The 16,729-nt window shown below is 41.4% G+C and overlaps 4 protein-coding genes across 4 annotated transcripts in view; 2 read left to right on the plus strand and 2 right to left on the minus strand.

Annotated features, from left to right (window-relative positions):
* Positions 1 to 1,927: 1,927 nt before the first annotated feature.
* GCK72_001037 (uncharacterized protein) lies at positions 1,928 to 3,686 on the minus strand (the record flags this gene model as incomplete). The annotated part of the gene is made up of 6 exons (XM_053722813.1): positions 1,928 to 2,246; positions 2,295 to 2,521; positions 2,571 to 2,890; positions 2,962 to 3,211; positions 3,312 to 3,497; positions 3,558 to 3,686. The coding sequence occupies 6 exons, from the start codon at positions 3,684 to 3,686 to the stop codon at positions 1,928 to 1,930; spliced, it is 1,431 nt and encodes a 476-aa protein (XP_053591458.1).
* Positions 3,687 to 4,186: 500 nt separating this feature from the next.
* On the minus strand, positions 4,187 to 4,778 carry GCK72_001038 (uncharacterized protein; the record flags this gene model as incomplete). Its single annotated transcript, XM_053722814.1, has 3 exons — positions 4,187 to 4,290; positions 4,360 to 4,537; positions 4,584 to 4,778. The coding sequence occupies 3 exons, from the start codon at positions 4,776 to 4,778 to the stop codon at positions 4,187 to 4,189; spliced, it is 477 nt and encodes a 158-aa protein (XP_053591459.1).
* Positions 4,779 to 11,767: 6,989 nt separating this feature from the next.
* On the plus strand, positions 11,768 to 12,127 carry GCK72_001039 (uncharacterized protein; the record flags this gene model as incomplete). The annotated part of the gene is made up of 1 exon (XM_053722815.1): positions 11,768 to 12,127. One exon carries the CDS (start codon positions 11,768 to 11,770, stop codon positions 12,125 to 12,127), a length of 360 nt encoding a protein of 119 aa, XP_053591460.1.
* Positions 12,128 to 16,169: 4,042 nt separating this feature from the next.
* The window catches only part of GCK72_001040 (uncharacterized protein), a gene marked incomplete at both ends in the record, with an annotated part of 2,580 nt that continues 2,020 nt past the window's right edge, over positions 16,170 to 16,729 (plus strand). Inside the window, one exon of the mRNA XM_053722816.1 lies at positions 16,170 to 16,356. Coding sequence (XP_053591461.1) covers positions 16,170 to 16,356 — 187 coding nt within the window. The remainder of the gene's footprint in view (positions 16,357 to 16,729) is intronic.

Below are 16,729 nucleotides of genomic sequence, written 5' to 3' on the forward strand. Positions count from 1 at the left end.
AGCCGAAGCAGTCAGGTACACAGTAATCTGGGGAGATGGAGTTTCAGATTCTTTTCTCAGTCAGCCGAAGCAGTCAGGTACACAGTAATCTGGGGAGATGGAGTTTCAGATTATTTTCTCAGTCAGCCGAAGCAGTCAGGTACACAGTAATCTGGGGGGAAGGGAGTTTCAGATTCTTTTCTCAGTCAGCCGAAGCAGTCAGGTACACAGTAATCTGGGGGGAAGGAGTTTCAGATTCTTTTCTCAGTCAGCCGAAGCAGTCAGGTACACAGTAATCTGGGGGAAGGAGTTTCAGATTCTTTTCTCAGTCAGCCGAAGCAGTCAGGTACACAGTAATCTGGGGGAAGGAGTTTCAGATTCTTTTCTCAGTCAGCCGAAGCAGTCAGGTACACAGTAATCTGGGGGAAGGAGTTTCAGATTCTTTTCTCAGTCAGCCGAAGCAGTCAGGTACACAGTAATCTGGGGGAAGGAGTTTCAGATTCTTTTCTCAGTCAGCCGAAGCAGTCAGGTACACAGTAATCTGGGGGGAAGGAGTTTCAGATTCTTTTCTCAGTCAGCCGAAGCAGTCAGGTACACAGTAATCTGGGGAGATGGAGTTTCAGATTATTTTCTCAGTCAGCCGAAGCAGTCAGGTACACAGTAATCTGGGGGGAAGGAGTTTCAGATTCTTTTCTCAGTCAGCCGAAGCAGTCAGGTACACAGTAATCTGGGGAGATGGAGTTTCAGATTCTTTTCTCAGTCAGCCGAAGCAGTCAGGTACACAGTAATCTGGGGAGATGGAGTTTCAGATTCTTTTCTCAGTCAGCCGAAGCAGTCAGGTACACAGTAATCTGGGGGGAAGGAGTTTCAGATTCTTTTCTCAGAGAAGTGTGGGGGTACAGTTGGGTGCGATTTAATTTCGCATGCTGCGCTCTCTCACTCTCTCGTCGGTTAGACGTTTCTCTGCGCTCTCTCACTCTCACACACTCTCTCACTCTCTCTCTCGTTTCTCTGCACCCTCCACTATTTGTATACTCTCTCACCCACTCTCGTTTCTCTACACCCTCCACTCTCTCATCCTTTCTCGTTTCTCTGCCCCCTCCACTCTCTCACCCTTTCTCGTTTCTCTGCGCTCTCCACTCTCTCATGGTTTTTTATTTTTTTTTTGTAGGACCCGATCCCCTAACCCTGTGTGTGTTGACTCAGAGCACAACCCTTGTGCTAAGTGTGTAAACTAAATCAGAGGGGTAAATGTGGTAGACATAGTGAGGGGCCTCGGGCGCCGGGAGGGGAGCCGGGAGGGGGAGAGGGGGCAAACATGAAGGATAGTGTATGGGGGGAAGGGGGAGGATGACGTCAGAGGGGAAGACGGTCGAAGGGGAGGATGAATATAAGACTTATTTCTCTGAAATTATTTAATTACTTATTTCGTTAATTACTTATTCCGTTAATTAAAAAACGAATATTTTCGAAACTACACTTTATCTGTCAAATCGTTTCGAGACCCAAGTTTCCGAGTATACGGTATCTCTGAAAAATGCGTCGCGCGCGGCGTCCGCGTCTTCCGCGGAGTTGATATCTTCAAAATCTATTTTCAACTTTCTGTACTTTTTCAAATTTCTTCTTTCTTCTAAGACGTGTGTTTACTGAGAAATGACTAACGGAAAACGTCTGTGTCTCGCACTCCCTCTACTAAAAGACCTTTCTTGGCTTCTTTCGCCATTTCTACCTTCTTGACTTGGGCGCTTGTCGAAAAAATATATGTATTGCTGCTTATTGAATCCTACTATTTTCAATTATTCGTCTATATGGCATGTATCAAGCGATGGATGTTTTATTAAAATAAGTTTTTATTAATAAATATATTATATATAAAATCTTTTTTTTTGTAAAAAAAAACTAAAAGAATCTGGAATAAAGAAAAGTTAGAAAAATCAACAAAAACTTCTTAGCTGGCCTTCCTTTTCCTCATCTGAGTCACGGCGTCTCTAGCGTGGGCCGCTACTTTCCAGTTTTCCGGCTCCACGTGTGAGATTCTACATAACTTCAAGGACCGTGCCCTCGAGAGCGCCGTATACATGAGGCCTGGCATAAACAGGCCTCTAGAGTACACTACGACGCCGTCGACAGTACGGCCTTGAGAGTTATGTATGGTCATTGCCTCCGCTTCTCGGATGGGGAACTGTTTAAACCAAAAATAGTCGTTGTCCCTCTTCTGGATGCGAAAGTGGGATCTTTCCATGATGACGTTGTTGACTTCGGGAAAGCTGAAATTCGAAAATTTAATAGATTTATATAAAATATTATCAACTCACTCAATCACCAGAGTATTGGGATAAATTTTCTTGATTCTCCCAATCGCCCCGTTGACTAGCTTCCTCCTCTTGTCGATGGTGGTGACAAGAGTCACCTTGCATCCGGGGGCCAGAGTCAATGGTCTGGCCCATCGACTCGTTTCGATCCATTCTTCCACTTTTTCAGCCTCATTCCTCTCCACCTTCAACCAGCGCATTTTAATCGAGTCGGGCATCCTGGCTATTCTCTGAATATTAAAATATGAGTATGTTACAATAAGAAAAGAAAAAACTCACGAATTCATTTAAACGGTCCACAGTTTCGTTTTGTGGGGCCAACATAATAAATTCCTTCTCGGGCCAGGATGCCCTCAATTCATCCAACTCCTCGAAAAGCCCTCCGTGAGTGGTATCCCTGACTCTACAGAATCGCTTAAAAAACGTTTCTGTTTCATCAGGAATTTCGTCCTCACGGAGGGCATTCAAGTGTTTAGCATCTTCTTGTTCCTCGACGCGTACGTTTTTGTGGAGTCTCATCATTCTAAAGAGACCCCACAGGTTTTCGGTGACGCATGGGTAGCTGGCGTCCCGAAGAGCTTTAAACTCGAGCGGGAGAGCTGAAAATTAAATTTTTTTTCAAATTTTAAAGTCAAGAAATTTCGAAAGTTTGAAATGTTGTATAACTAACCTTCATAAACCGCTCCGTGGGTAACGGGTTCCAGCTGGAGGAGGTCGCCAAACAGTACCATCGAAATCCCTCCAAATGGTTTTGCTGATCCTCCCCGACCCAGCTGCATATAAGCTGACATTTGGTGAAACAGCAATGACGACACAAGGCTAATTTCGTCCACAAATGCCACTCGGACTCCCTCAAGAGTAATCTTGAGGGTTTTTCTCATGCGCGGGGTTGGGGCTGAAAACGCCTCCTCGTCGTTTATCTAGAAATTTTTTAAATGATTTTCTTTAAATAAAGTATCTAAGTTTAAAATTTTTCAGAATTCCAATAATCAAAAAGTTAAAAATTGAATAAAATCTTACTGGAATACTGAGTGCTGAGTGGATAGTCCTTCCGGCTACATTCAAGGCCGCGGTGCCTGTCGAGGCCATCGGAAGGCATGCCTTTGGAAACTTGAAAAACTCATTGGTGTCCTCCTGTAGGGCTCGGAAAAGGGCGGTTTTTCCAGTTCCCGCTGGCCCATATACATAAATATAAATGGGCTTCTCCTAAAGAAAAATATATTGGTACAGGTGAAAAGGAGGAGGGAAAGGGGAGAGTAAACAAACCTGGATGGTGGCGAGAAGGCTTCGGTAGTGGTTTCGAATATTTTGTTGGGTAATATTCAAAACAACCATTTGTGGGAGACATGGGGTTGTTGGCGCATTGAAGAGAGGGAAGGTTGAAGTAACGGACATGATGAGCGGAGAGCACGAAAGCACGAACTTGGCCTTTAAAATAGAGTATGAAAAACAAAAAAAAATAAATTGAAAAAATAAACTCTAAAAAAAAAAATGGTACAATGATGCTTCGCGACTGATAGAAGTTGATGATAGTTGATAGATGGGCTGCATTCTCAAAGGGGTTGGACCTTATAATTGCGATGTGTCATTCTTTCGTTGGTTAACTGTAGAAAAATTAGTCATATAAAACGGAAACATTAAACTTTTTGACCCCGTGTGAAACGGGTCCTTATAATTGTGCTGTCATTGGTTGAGTGTAGAAAAATTAGTCATCCATAACGGAAACATTAAACTCCCTGTAAGTTTTAACACGTCTTTTTCATATTCAAAAAAAAAACCTTTATTCAGACAAAGAAAGTAGAAAAAGAAAATATATATCTGTCGATGTGTTTGTTTACAGAACACTTTCAATTATAAAAGAGAAAAAGAGAGATGGTCGGTATGCTTTCAGGCAATCACAGATTGAACTCCTTCTTGACGGTTGGGATTTCAAGCTGGAAGAACTTGATCTGGCGCTGAAGGTTGAGATGGTGTCGACAGACCGTACACAAAGCCAATGCTGAAAACAAAATAAATAAATACACGAAAAATCAAAACTTAGATGGATAAAAATAAATTAAAAACTTACGGATTTGGACCATTCCTGTCTTGACTACTTCCCCCTGGCGCTCCGAGTTGAATTGTTTGCAGGGATTACAGATATTGAAGACGAGAGCTCCTGGTTCCTTGAAAAGATATTCCGGCTTCACAACAGCGTTTGTCTCGGATGGGATCACAGCATCCTTTGCTTTCGCTTTGAGCCATTCCTGAAATATTTAAAAAACTATTTTATATAAAAAGTAAATAAATTACCATTTTTCTGGCGGTCCCGTCATCTTCTCCCTCTTTCTCCTCTCTCTTTCTCTTTAATGGAGTCCTCGGTGCGTGGACGATTTTCTTGATTTGGTCGGAAATGGCACCTTCGATCTTGGTTGGTTTATTTTTGTAGGCTTTTGGAAGGTCCTTAACGGCTTTGGTGTTTTCATCGGAGGAGCGGACATGAGACATTTCTTCTACAGAAAAGAGAATATTCAAATTTATTTTTGAGAGAAAAGAAGAAATAGAAAGAAAAAAAAAAGTGGCGTGAAAGGGAGAGCGGTGGAAAAACCGACCGCACAGTAAGAAGAAAAAATAAAGAAATGAATGAAATGAGTGATAAGAGTCAGAAGTGGGCGGAGCTTAACTAATTTTCAGGGATTATTACACAAAATGGATCATGGATAATCAATTAGGATAATTATTACACAAAATGGGCTAATAATGGAGGTAAGCCTGGCACGAAATGGTACGAAGGGGTATCGGAAATCAAAACATTACACAAAAATTTGGCCCTCTTGTGGCTCCCTCATTCTTTCACTTTTTGAATGTAGATGGTTGGTGACGACCCTTTATTAAAGTTGAATATAAAGCTTTCCACTTTTTTCGATTGTTTTGACGGCGACGGCTGTGTGAAAACCATACTTTCGTTTCCCATTGTGGAACTTATCTGAATTTTTCCAATTTATTTTTCATTTTTTAGTAAAAAACTCACCATTCCATTTTGATTGAAGTTTTCTTGCGTGACAAAATATCCAGTATTATCCTCGTTCATAACCTTCTTTGGAGCTGATTGAATCATTTTTTCAGTATTCTCGTCGTACTTCAAGATGGAAATTCAACAAATTCTGAATGATGTGCTCGATCAAGTGGTGGAGGCGGAAATGGAGGAGTTGCGAAGCGGACTCGTGAGTGAAATGAACTTATTTGTGGGGTTTAAATAGTTTTTATTTATTAGGTACAAGTGGGCGGAGCTTCCCTGAAAGAACTCACGAAGGTGGTCCGTAGACCTGAAGGCCCCTTCCGTGATATTGTGACTCATGTCACGATGAAATTGGGGGTCCCCCGAAACATTATTCTCCATCCCCAGGGTCCTGAATTGTTCGCTCAGGCCTTAATAGACCTGATGAAGAAGCATGCCCCCTCTAGAGCTTCCACGACCGACCTTCATGTCGGCGTAACTATTTATTCTGATAGTTTAGTGGAGCATATTGGCCTCCCTCTAAAACCAATAGGAAGGGTGACTGTAGATGACATTGTCTTCAACATGGAGAGAATGAGTCAATCGAGTCGCTCTCCATTGGAATTAGACGTCCCCGAGCTGTCGGTGATGTTGACATATGTCACACCGGCAGTGGGTTCTGGAGACGTTCCCCCTGAAGTTTCTCCGAAATCAAAGCGAGGACGTAAGAGAAAGTTTGATACTGAAAAACTTCTCGAACTTATTGCTTTCGAGAAACAAAAAAGGGCGGAGGAGGAAACTAGAGAGGAGGCGAGGGCAGAAAGGGAAGAGACCCGTGCGGCAAAGTCAAGAAAGAGGAGAGGAGGTTGCCCTTTCCTCGATGACGAAGCGGGGTGCTCTGATGATGGAGATGATGAAGAAGTCGAAAAAGAGGGGGAATTCGATGATTTCCTGGATGATGAAGAAGGAGACTATGATATGGAAATGTACGAGAGAAGGGAAATTGATGACAGAGTTCTCGGAGAAATGGAGGAAAGAATAGTGGAAGAAGAAGAAGACGCGGAGGAGGAAGAACAAACAATTGAAGAAGAAGACGATGAGGAGACGGGAGAAAGTTCTTCGATAACATTCACCGGGGAAAGAAGAAAAGGAGAGGATGCTGTTATGCCTAATAAAGGTGGTTTCTTCCATTGAAATTGTCTCAACTATTGTTTTTTTTTTCAGTTTCCAAAAATTGTCTCCCTCATGCCCTTCTCCAAGCTCTATATTATTCCATTTATCGGGAGAAGAAAACAGCCACAACCCTCTACAACTACAAAAGCAGTGTGAGGAAAAGTGATAGCAATCCTAATCGATTCAGAGGAATTTTCGAAACTGTTGAAGATATCAAAAAGGTAATTTATTTCTTTTGAAAATTGGGAAACTATTTATTTTATTTTAGAAGGCTGGAGTAACAAAGTCTGAAAACTTTGGTTATCTGGATATCAAAGCCTTCCAAGAAACAGTCTTCAAGAAGTACAAGATCCTCGTATTCGAGCAGAACTCCACTCTCCCCTTTTTCAAAGGGGACTACACTGGGGAGAAAAAATTGTTGGTTCTCTACCTCTCAAACGGTCACTATCGGGGAGTTCGAAATGTTTGTGCCCTCCTCGACACTGTCTACTATTGCGGCAAGTGCGACGCAAAGTTCAGGGATGCGGCCTCACACTACAACTGCAAGTTGATCCACAGGAAATGTGGCAAGAAGAACTGTCCAAAAGCGGAGGATGATAAACCAGTTGTGTGCGAAAAATGCCAAGTCAAGTTCCCCTCGGAGGCATGCTTCGAAAACCACCTTCAGAAAGGTAAACAAATGAACATAAAGGGCGAGTCTAACTATTTGTTTTTAGGGCCACGAGGAGGAAAAAGTAGGTGCGACCACACTAAGTTTTGTAAAAAGTGTGAAATGCCCTACTTCCGCAACAAAAACTCCAGACCTCACGAGTGTGGTGAAACCTTCTGCCACAGATGTCAGATAATGAAGGGTGAAATTCATCACTGTACGATGACAGTCAGTGAGAAGAATGAGAAGAGACTCACTCGGACGTACTTCTACTTTGACATCGAGGTTTGTGTACTCTTATATTGGTCAGAAAATAATAGAAAATTTTCAGAGTAAGGCTGTGGAGGAAGGAGAACAGATCCCTATCGTGTTCACTGGGGTAAGATGCTGCCCAGAATGCTCCCGGACGATTCCGAAGACTGTGAAATATGATGGGACGAAACCGGAAATTCGAGATGCCACCGACACATGTGCCAGATGTTCTCCAGATGGTCGTATAAAGATAATTGAAAGTATCTATTACGGTAACAGAGATCTGGATTGTAAGTCCGAAATCGGACAATTCGTGATCTCTGAGGAGAACAAGGGGTCGACACTCGTCGCCCACAACATGTCTGGGTAAGTGAAAAATGAAAAACTTTCTAATTTTCATTGAATTTCTTTCAGATATGATGGTCAATTCATCCTTCAAAGTCTGATCGCCTCCAACAAATCCGCACCGGAAGTATGCCTGGATGGTACGAAACTCATCTATCTGAAACACAATGGTGTCCGGATGGTCGATTCAATGAAATATCTCCCGATGAGTCTTGCCACAATGGGGAAAACTTTCGAGGTGGATTCTCTGAAGGGGTAAGTATTTTATTTTCTTGAAAAAATATAGAAAAAACCTTTCCAGAGATTTCCCAATCAAGTTTATAAAAGAAGAAAACTATGATTATGAGGGAGATCTCCCGGCAAACGAGTACTATACACTGGACAACAAGTCGTCGTCGGAGAGAAAACGTATGGAGAAGGTACTCGCTGAGGAAAGAGAGGAATATAAGAAATCCAACAAGAAGTTCAACTTTTGTGAAGAGTTGATCAAGTACTGTTATAATGATGTGTATATCCTCGCCACATCAATGACTACTTTCCTGAAGGCCTTCGAAGAGTTGACAGATGTCTGTCTGTTAGAGGTTGGTTCTTTCCCCGTCTATTTCTCCACTCTCTCACCCAAACATATGGTTACCCGCACTTTCCCCTCACAACATGTGTGTTTTCTAACTGTCTGCGTTTCTTACAGGAGTCGGTCACTATCGCTTCGGCCGCGATGACCACTTTCCGACGCAATCATCTCCAAAGAAAGTTCCCAATTGTGTTGGACGTCAAACCATCGGCCTCCTACAATGCCTCCATCAAGAGCCAAAAGTATTTGGCATGGATTGGTCATAGGGATGGAGTCCAAGTGGAAATTTCCTCGACTTATGGAGAAAAGAAGATTGGAAAATACCGAGTCGATGGCTTCATTGACCAATGTGAAAAGTACCCGGAAGGAAAAATTATTGAATTCAATGTAAGTCTGAATTTTTTCTTCAACATAATTTCTTTTTTGTTTAGGGGTGTTATTGGCATGCCCACTCGTGTTCGTTCGCCGATGACTCAATGATTGGCGACATGACTGGCGAAGAGGTTCGAGAGAGGGACCGAATGAGACTGGCCGAACTGAAGGATAGTGGATATCCTGTGGAGGTCGTTTGGGAGTGCGATGTGGACGCGGAGCTCCGAAACACCCCGGAAATGGCGGATTTTTTCGCGAATCATGAAGTTTCCGTAAGTTTTCAAACTTTAAAAAAAAATACAAAATAATATTTTAGGGGATCCTCCAAATGGAGAGAGCCTTGGTTGGTGGCAGGACTGAGGTTTTTAGACTGATTGTCGATGATAAGGGCAAAATTATGAACTTCAACGACGTCATCAGGTATATTTTCCACCTTTTTTATCATAAAATCGTATTTTTTCTTCAGTCTATACCCATCCGTGATGAAGTACTGCCGTTTCCCCGTCGGACCGCCAAATGATGTTCCCGCAAAGGACCTTAAAGTCCCAATGACTGCTCCAGAAGACATCCCATTCTCAGGATTCATGCTGTGTCGGGTGTTGGCACCTGATGATCTCCGACTCCCTCTTATTGCCGACAAGTCCTGTGGAAAGTTGGTTTTCGGACTCTGCAAAAGTAAGTATTTTCTTCAAGTTCCCCAAAATTACATTTTTCTTCAGTCTGTATGAGAGAGGAAAACCAAGAAGACTGCCAACACACGGATGATGAAAGGGCCTTCACGGGTGTGTACACAACCGTTGAACTCCACAAAGCCCTGAGCCTGGGGTACAAAATTTTGGAAGTTTTCCATGTAAGTTGATTTACATTTATTTCTAAGCAAAAATTAAATTTATAGGCCATCGAATACAAATATTGGGTGGGAAACGACGCCCAGGGACAAGGAGGACTCTTCACCTCATATATAAACAAGATGATGGTGGAGAAAATTGTAAGTTTTTTAATTAAAAACAAATATGAAAAATTTTATTTCAGCATGCCAGTGGATGGCCAGAAAGTGTTGTCACCCCGGAAGAGAAGGAAGCGTTCATTGAAGGGTATCGGACCATGGAGGCTATCGAGTTGGATGCCGATAAGATGGAGAAGAACCCCGGAAAGCGAGCCGTCTCCAAACTCTTGCTCAACTCCCTCGTAAGTTTTTAATTAAATTTTTAAAAATTCTGAAAGTTTTATTTTAGTGGGGAAAAACAGCTCAACGGGTGGATAAGACGAACACGTCAATCATTATTGATCCGGCCAAGTTTTATCGTATTCTTTACGATAAAACCGTCGAGATTCAAGACGTGAGAGGCGTCAATGACACCCTCGTCGTCAAACACCAGAAGAGAGCCGAATGCCTCGAGAGTCTCCGGACGAGTGCCATGCACATCGCCGCGATGACAACATCGCACGCGAGGCTCCACCTGTATAGGCTGATGGAGAAAGTGGGGGCCGACAATCTGGTCTATACAGGTAAATTTATAAATTTGAAAATTCCTTCACTAATTTATTTTTTCAGATACCGACTCCCTCATCTACACGGTGCCAGATGGAGAAGAAGACCCTCTGAAGGACGATCTCGGCAAATACTTGGGGGATCTCACCAGCGAATTGAGTGGCACAATGAAGGAATTTGTAACTTTAGGTCCCAAAACCTACAGTTACAAACAGGAGATGGAAACCGGTGAAGAAAAGGTAAACAACCAAAAAATATATTCATAAAACTTTAAAAAATTTTCAGATCTCCCTAAAGGCCAAGGGATTCACCATGACTTCAGCAGCCGACAAAATCGTCACCTTCGACAATATGAAGACGATGGTTGAGGAAGTCTTGGAGGAGGTCACACCGAGGACAGTTCAGAAGGTCCCCCAGTTCACGATGCGGAGGGATCGGGAGCACAATGTCTACGCCCGGGACATTGAAAAACAAATGAAGTACACCTTCAACAAGAGAAGAGTTCTTTCGGATGGGTCAACACTGCCCTTCGGGTATCGACATAAATAAATTTTGTATATTTTTTCTGTACATATTTTTTCATAATAAATTTATTTTTTCAAGTCCACGTCAAAGTAGTGGGAAAGCAAACAGACACACAGACAGACAGATGGGGGAAGAAGAAGGGTGGTGATGAAATAGTTGAGAGAGGGAAGGAGGCCGCAAATGCCGCAAAGTGTACTTACGTACTTGCGCGGGGACCGTCTGTAGAGGGGAAGCAAACACACAGACAGATGGGTGATGATGAAATAGTTAAGAGAGGGAAGCGTCCTTGCGCGGGGCCGGGGACTGGGAGACAGATAGGCCATGTCGATTTACGGGACGGCCATCACATATTTTAGTGAAATATTGTCGAGAAATGTGTTAATATCGGAAATTATGCAATAAAATGGAAAATTCATGAGTTTCTCCAGTTATCGAAAAATTAATAGAAATTTTTTCGCATCGAATGGACTAAAAATGAAACAAAAATATTCAAAAAAATATTCATTCATCATGGTTAAGCTAGCTTGGCAGTCTACTATTCTTGTTGTTGGCCCTAGTGGTCAGGGAAAAAGTACTTTGGCACGGAAAATAGTCGATCAAAGGAATACAATTTTTGATGTGGATAGTAAGATCTGTTTTTGGTACTATGACACGTTCGAAAGTGTACCCGATTCGATGAAAAACAGGAAAGATATCATTTTACGCGAAGGACTACCAAATCTTGAAGAATTGAAGAAATATAAGAAGGAACAGGCTATGGTGGTAATTGATGACTTAATGACGAAAATCGACCAAAACTCTGGAATGGAGCGTCTAGTGTCAGTTTTGGCCCACCACTATGATATGACCGTAATGTTTCTCCTACACACAATTTTCTATTCAAAAGTAATAAGAAATCTCCGCCTCCAAGCAAGTTATATCATTCTATTCAAGAACAATTCTGATAAATCGAGTGTCCGGTGTTTGGGTTCCCAGCTTATGCCCGGCGGTTGTAACACTTTTCTCTCCATTTATTCTGACGCTACCAGCCAACCCTATACTTATTTGTTGATCGACCTTCACAAAAGTTGTCCTGACCAAATTCGGTATCGTGATAATATACTTCCTGGAAATATTACTCATGTCTACGTCCCGAAATAACTATCCCCAGTGGGATTTGAAGACTTTTAATGAAATTATGGCTCTTTCGGCAACTTCTGACAAAAATGCCCGTATTGCTCTAATAAATGCGATTCCGGACCAAAAGCTAATTTGTTTGGTAGAGTTGGTTTATAATGTTTTGAAAGGAAATGTTCAAATATCTCAAAAGAATGTCCGTCGTCTTCAACGTTATTCTACCGACTTGAGACGCCTATCAACCCTTCGAAATATTGACGAAACTCGTCAGTTTCTAATTCAAACTGGTGGTACACCAATTGCTGTCCTTTTGCCCGTTCTAATTTCTGCTGCTTCTTCTATTCTGGAACATGTCCTACAATAAATATGTACTACTATCTGTGGAAGAACATGAAGATTTGATCAAAAATCGAAGCCCTGCGGATGGCTCAGTCAACAAAATATTGGAGGCTCCTATGGAAAATGATGTCAAACTCTCACTTTTGCAACAAAAAATATCATCTTTGGTGAAAAAAACGGAATGATGAGACAAAAACTGTAAAAGAAGTGGAAAAGGCGAAGGAAGTGGAAAAACAACCCAAATTTGATGAAAACCTAGAAGACGATGTTTTCGCGGATGCTTCCAGTAATTTTGATGATGGTGCCAGTGACCGCTCAGGTAGTTCAGCTGATACTATTCCTACAACTCCTTTACCCGTCATTCCACCTTCAATCTCTACCATTGGAAAGATAATAGAAAGTAAAACCAAACTCCAGAATCACTTTAAGAGCCACCCAAGTCATTTTAAAATTGATAAGCGGACTGGGGCATTTCTTTTGAGAAACCGATTGATTCCCTTGTACAATGTGAAAAGAATTCTCGAAGATTTTTCCAATCAAAATCCAATTTCAACCCCTTCGGAATCGCTTCGAGCATTGTCACAATACTTGAGTGAAACCAATTTTCCTGAAGAATATATTCTTAACCCGAAAAGAAAATACCAAACCCGCTTCACGCCTCGGAATTTTGCTGTAAAACGCTGGAGTAATGGAGGTACACCTGTCAAAAAAAGAACAACTCCTTGAAAGATTGTACCATGATCCAAAGTCTGGATTGCGAGGTCCGTCAACTTTACTTGCTCAAGCCCGTAAAATAAACCCTCACATTCGAAGAAAAGATGTTCTCAGCTATCTTCATTCAAACAATGCATACACCCGCCATTTTCACAAAGTCAAGAAAATCAAGCATAATCCTTGGGTCGCCCGTGGACCTAATAGCCACCATATGGCCGATCTTGCAATGCTCCCGACACTCAAATCAAAAAACAAAGGTTACTGCTACATTTTGGTAGTGGTTGATGTGTTTAGTCGGTATGTGTTTGCCCGACCATTGAAAAATAAGAAGTGTGAAACAGTCACTGAGGCCTATAAAAATATTTTGTTGTCTGCTCAAAGAAGAATTCCATCAAGTTTATATACGGATAAAGGTATGGTTCAGTTGTCTTTTATGTGTGCTTATATTTTATTTTTAGGTACCGAATTCATGGGAAAAGAGTTTCAAAACTTTGTTCGATCAATGGGTATTACGTTTTATAACCCGAAGAACACAAATGTCAAAGCCTGTTATGCCGAAAATGTTATCATGAGAATCAAGAACAAGTTGGAAAAGTGGTTCACCGTTTCACAAAGTTACGATTGGGTCAGTGTATTACCGAAAATCTTGGAAGGACTAAACAGTACATATATGGATTCGATTGGAACATCTCCTGAAAATGTTACTTGGGATAATGCATATAAAATCTGGCAGAGACTCTATGGCGGTTCGAAAGCACAAAACCCTGTATACAAAGTTGGGGATACGGTCAGAGTCTTGATTGAAAATTCTCCTTTCGCTAAGGGAACAAGAGCCAAATGGACCAATGAAGTCTTCAGAGTGACGAAAATCTTGAATTATGATATTCCAGTGTATATTCTATCAGATTCGAACGAAGAGGAGATTGATGGTATTTGGTACGCTGAAGAGATGGTTTTGTATAAAACCAATCATTTTGGGAAATAAGTTTGACGTTTCATTTGTTATTATGGATAGTCCAAAGTGGGTTTGTGGTCAAACCATCTGTTCTAGGGCTTTGATTGTATTTCTTTCACAAGTTTTTATTATTTATGTTGTATGTTTTGTGGCACTATATAAAGTTTGTACTCTTGATCATCCGCATCAGCAACAGTGGCTTATTATTCTTGGTTCGTGTATTGGATATTTGCTACCGAATCCTAAAATTAGAGAAAATGAGTGATTTCTATGTGACTCTTGTTTCTAATGCTCAAGCCGGTTCGACAATTTCTAATTTTCAAACCCCGCTTCCTTCTTCTTTGGTATTCCGCCGTGAGTATGAAGTAGCCCTCTCTTCCATCATTTATCCAACCTCTCATGATTTGATTTCCCATAACCCTGAATCACCGGGTAAATATGAGAATGAGTTTTATGTTTCTTTCGGAACAACGGAATACAAGTGTAAAGTACCAAACTGCTCATTTTCTTCACCAAGTCAACTAATCGAGATTTTGAACCATACTCTTGCGAAAACGGTGAAAACTGCTACAAACGTCACAGGAAAGGGAATCGAGCTGTTTTCATACGATCCTCTATTCAAGCGAGTAACGATTCAACATACGAAGAATATTACACGTGTTGAACTTTCGGACCGTCTCAGCTATTTTCTCGGTCTAAACAAGGAAAACACACAATTTCCGGCAAAAGGTCAATATACCATGTATTCCGGTGCAGATCTTATGTATATCTACTCTGAAGGCTTGGTAGAACCCCAGATGGTTAGTCATATACAAACACCTCTTTTGAAGGTTATCAGTATAAGTACGGGAAATGAGGGAAATGTTGAACAAACATTCTCAAACCCACTATATGTACCATTGAGAGTGAAAGAAGTTTCCCGCATCGGCATTCAAATTAAGAACGATAGAGATCATTTCATTCCATTTAACTCTGGAAAGATTGTCATCGTACTTCATTTCCGTCCAGTCAAATACTCATTTGATGGTTGATTACGTATTCAACTACTCAAGAATCCGCGTCTCACACTATGCATATTTACTTTGATCCTGATGGTTCTATTGATTGGGTCCATTTTTTCGAAAATGACCCAAGTCAGACCGGTTCTGGTGGATTTCGTGCCGGAAGTCTCTATCAACGGGGAAACGGTCCTTTCGCGCAATTACTCGGAAAACTCTTCATTTCTGCTGTACCCCTGCTAAAACGTATGGGTGTTTCAGTAGGTCGTGAAGTCATGGATTCGTCACTTCGTATTGCAAACGACGGTAGCGGCTGGTGATTCTTTTAAACAGTCCTTGTCAAAAAACGCTACCAATTCTTATAATTCTCTTATCAATCGTGCTGTCAGCAAACTCGATCAGTCTGGTGGAAGAAGAAAGAGGAGAAAAACGGTTCGTCGGAAGCGGAAACCTGTCAGAAAAGCAAGGAGAAAGGCCCCAAAAAGAAAAGTTCCATCTAAAAAGCGGAAGACATCCAAGAAGAAAAGGTCTTTACCGAAATCAACATCACGAAAACGCGACATCTTTGGAAAATGGCAAAGCTAATCGAATCGAAAAGTGCTCCAAGCGCCCCATCCAATATTTGTCTTTTTGACACTCCACCAAGTCAAGTTGCATTCACAAAGGGAACATGGATGACTTATACCACAACAAACGCTATAAATTCAAAAGGACCGTATGTTTTCAATGTTTATGATAGTGCCCACTTTTTTCAACTCAACAAAACTTATATCAGTTTTAAACTGAAACTCAAAAATGCTGAAGAAGACCCCGACACTCCTCCTATTCAATATACAAACTTTATTGGAGCCACCTTCTTTGACCAAGTTAAAGTAACCTTTAACAATGTTCCGGTCTATGACTCGGACTATTATGCATACAAAAGCTATATTCAAACTCTACTTGGAGAAAATACCGAAACCAAAGAAGGATTTCTTTCTACTGCAGGATGGCGTGATCCGAACAGTAAAGACGCCCGTGTCTTGACTACAAAATCAGAATTGGATCTGTATGCTCCGCTACTTTTGGAATGTTTCCAAACGGATAGACTTTTGATCCCACATGTTGATATTCAACTTACTCTCTACCGAAATAGTGACGCTTTCTGTCTGCAAAGTTCTAAAGACACAAAGGCTGAATTGGAAATTTTCGATTGAAACTACATATGAGGGCGATTGATGTTGTACCATCAGCTACTCTAGCTTTGGAAAATCGATTGAGAACTGCACCAGCACAATATCCATTCACTCTTTCAAAAGTGAAAATCATTGGAGTCCCTGAAGGACGCTTTGAACTACCGTTCAGCACTATATATCATGACATTGTTCCAAGGCGTATAATTATTGGACTTCTCAATCCCAATGCTGATGTCACCAAAGATTCTCTCGAGTTTCCACATTTTGACGTTTCCGAAATTCAACCTAAACGCTGGAGGAACCGCGTACCCACCACAACCAATTCAATGTGACTTTGAGAATAAGAGTTATGCTCAAGCACTCGCTCGACTATATGATGAACTCGGATGTGTATCAAATAAGACGTGTCCCTGTATTACATACAAAATGTTCCGAAGTGGGCACACTTTCTTGTTTTCAATATTGCACCCATTGATACCTCAAATTCATGGGAATTGGTACAAGCAGGATGCACTCAACTGTTATTGCGTTTTTTAAGAAGAAAGTCCCCGCTGGAGGGCTGAATGTTTTGGTTTTGTCACAATATGATGCAATGTATGAGGTCGACCGTTACCGCAATGTTACAACAAACCCAAAAATTAATTCATTTGTACTTTTTCCGTCGTACAAGTCGGTCGTTATGATGTTGCCGGGGAACCACGCGCCCTATTGTTCCTCCGGATTTTGCCAATCCCTTCCAGTCGGCAGTAAGTGTTTTATAATTATTTTTTTCTTATTTTTCTTTT

The sequence above is a fragment of the Caenorhabditis remanei genome, chromosome I, assembly GCF_010183535.1.
Source record: "Caenorhabditis remanei strain PX506 chromosome I, whole genome shotgun sequence".
Taxonomy (NCBI): domain Eukaryota; kingdom Metazoa; phylum Nematoda; class Chromadorea; order Rhabditida; family Rhabditidae; genus Caenorhabditis; species Caenorhabditis remanei.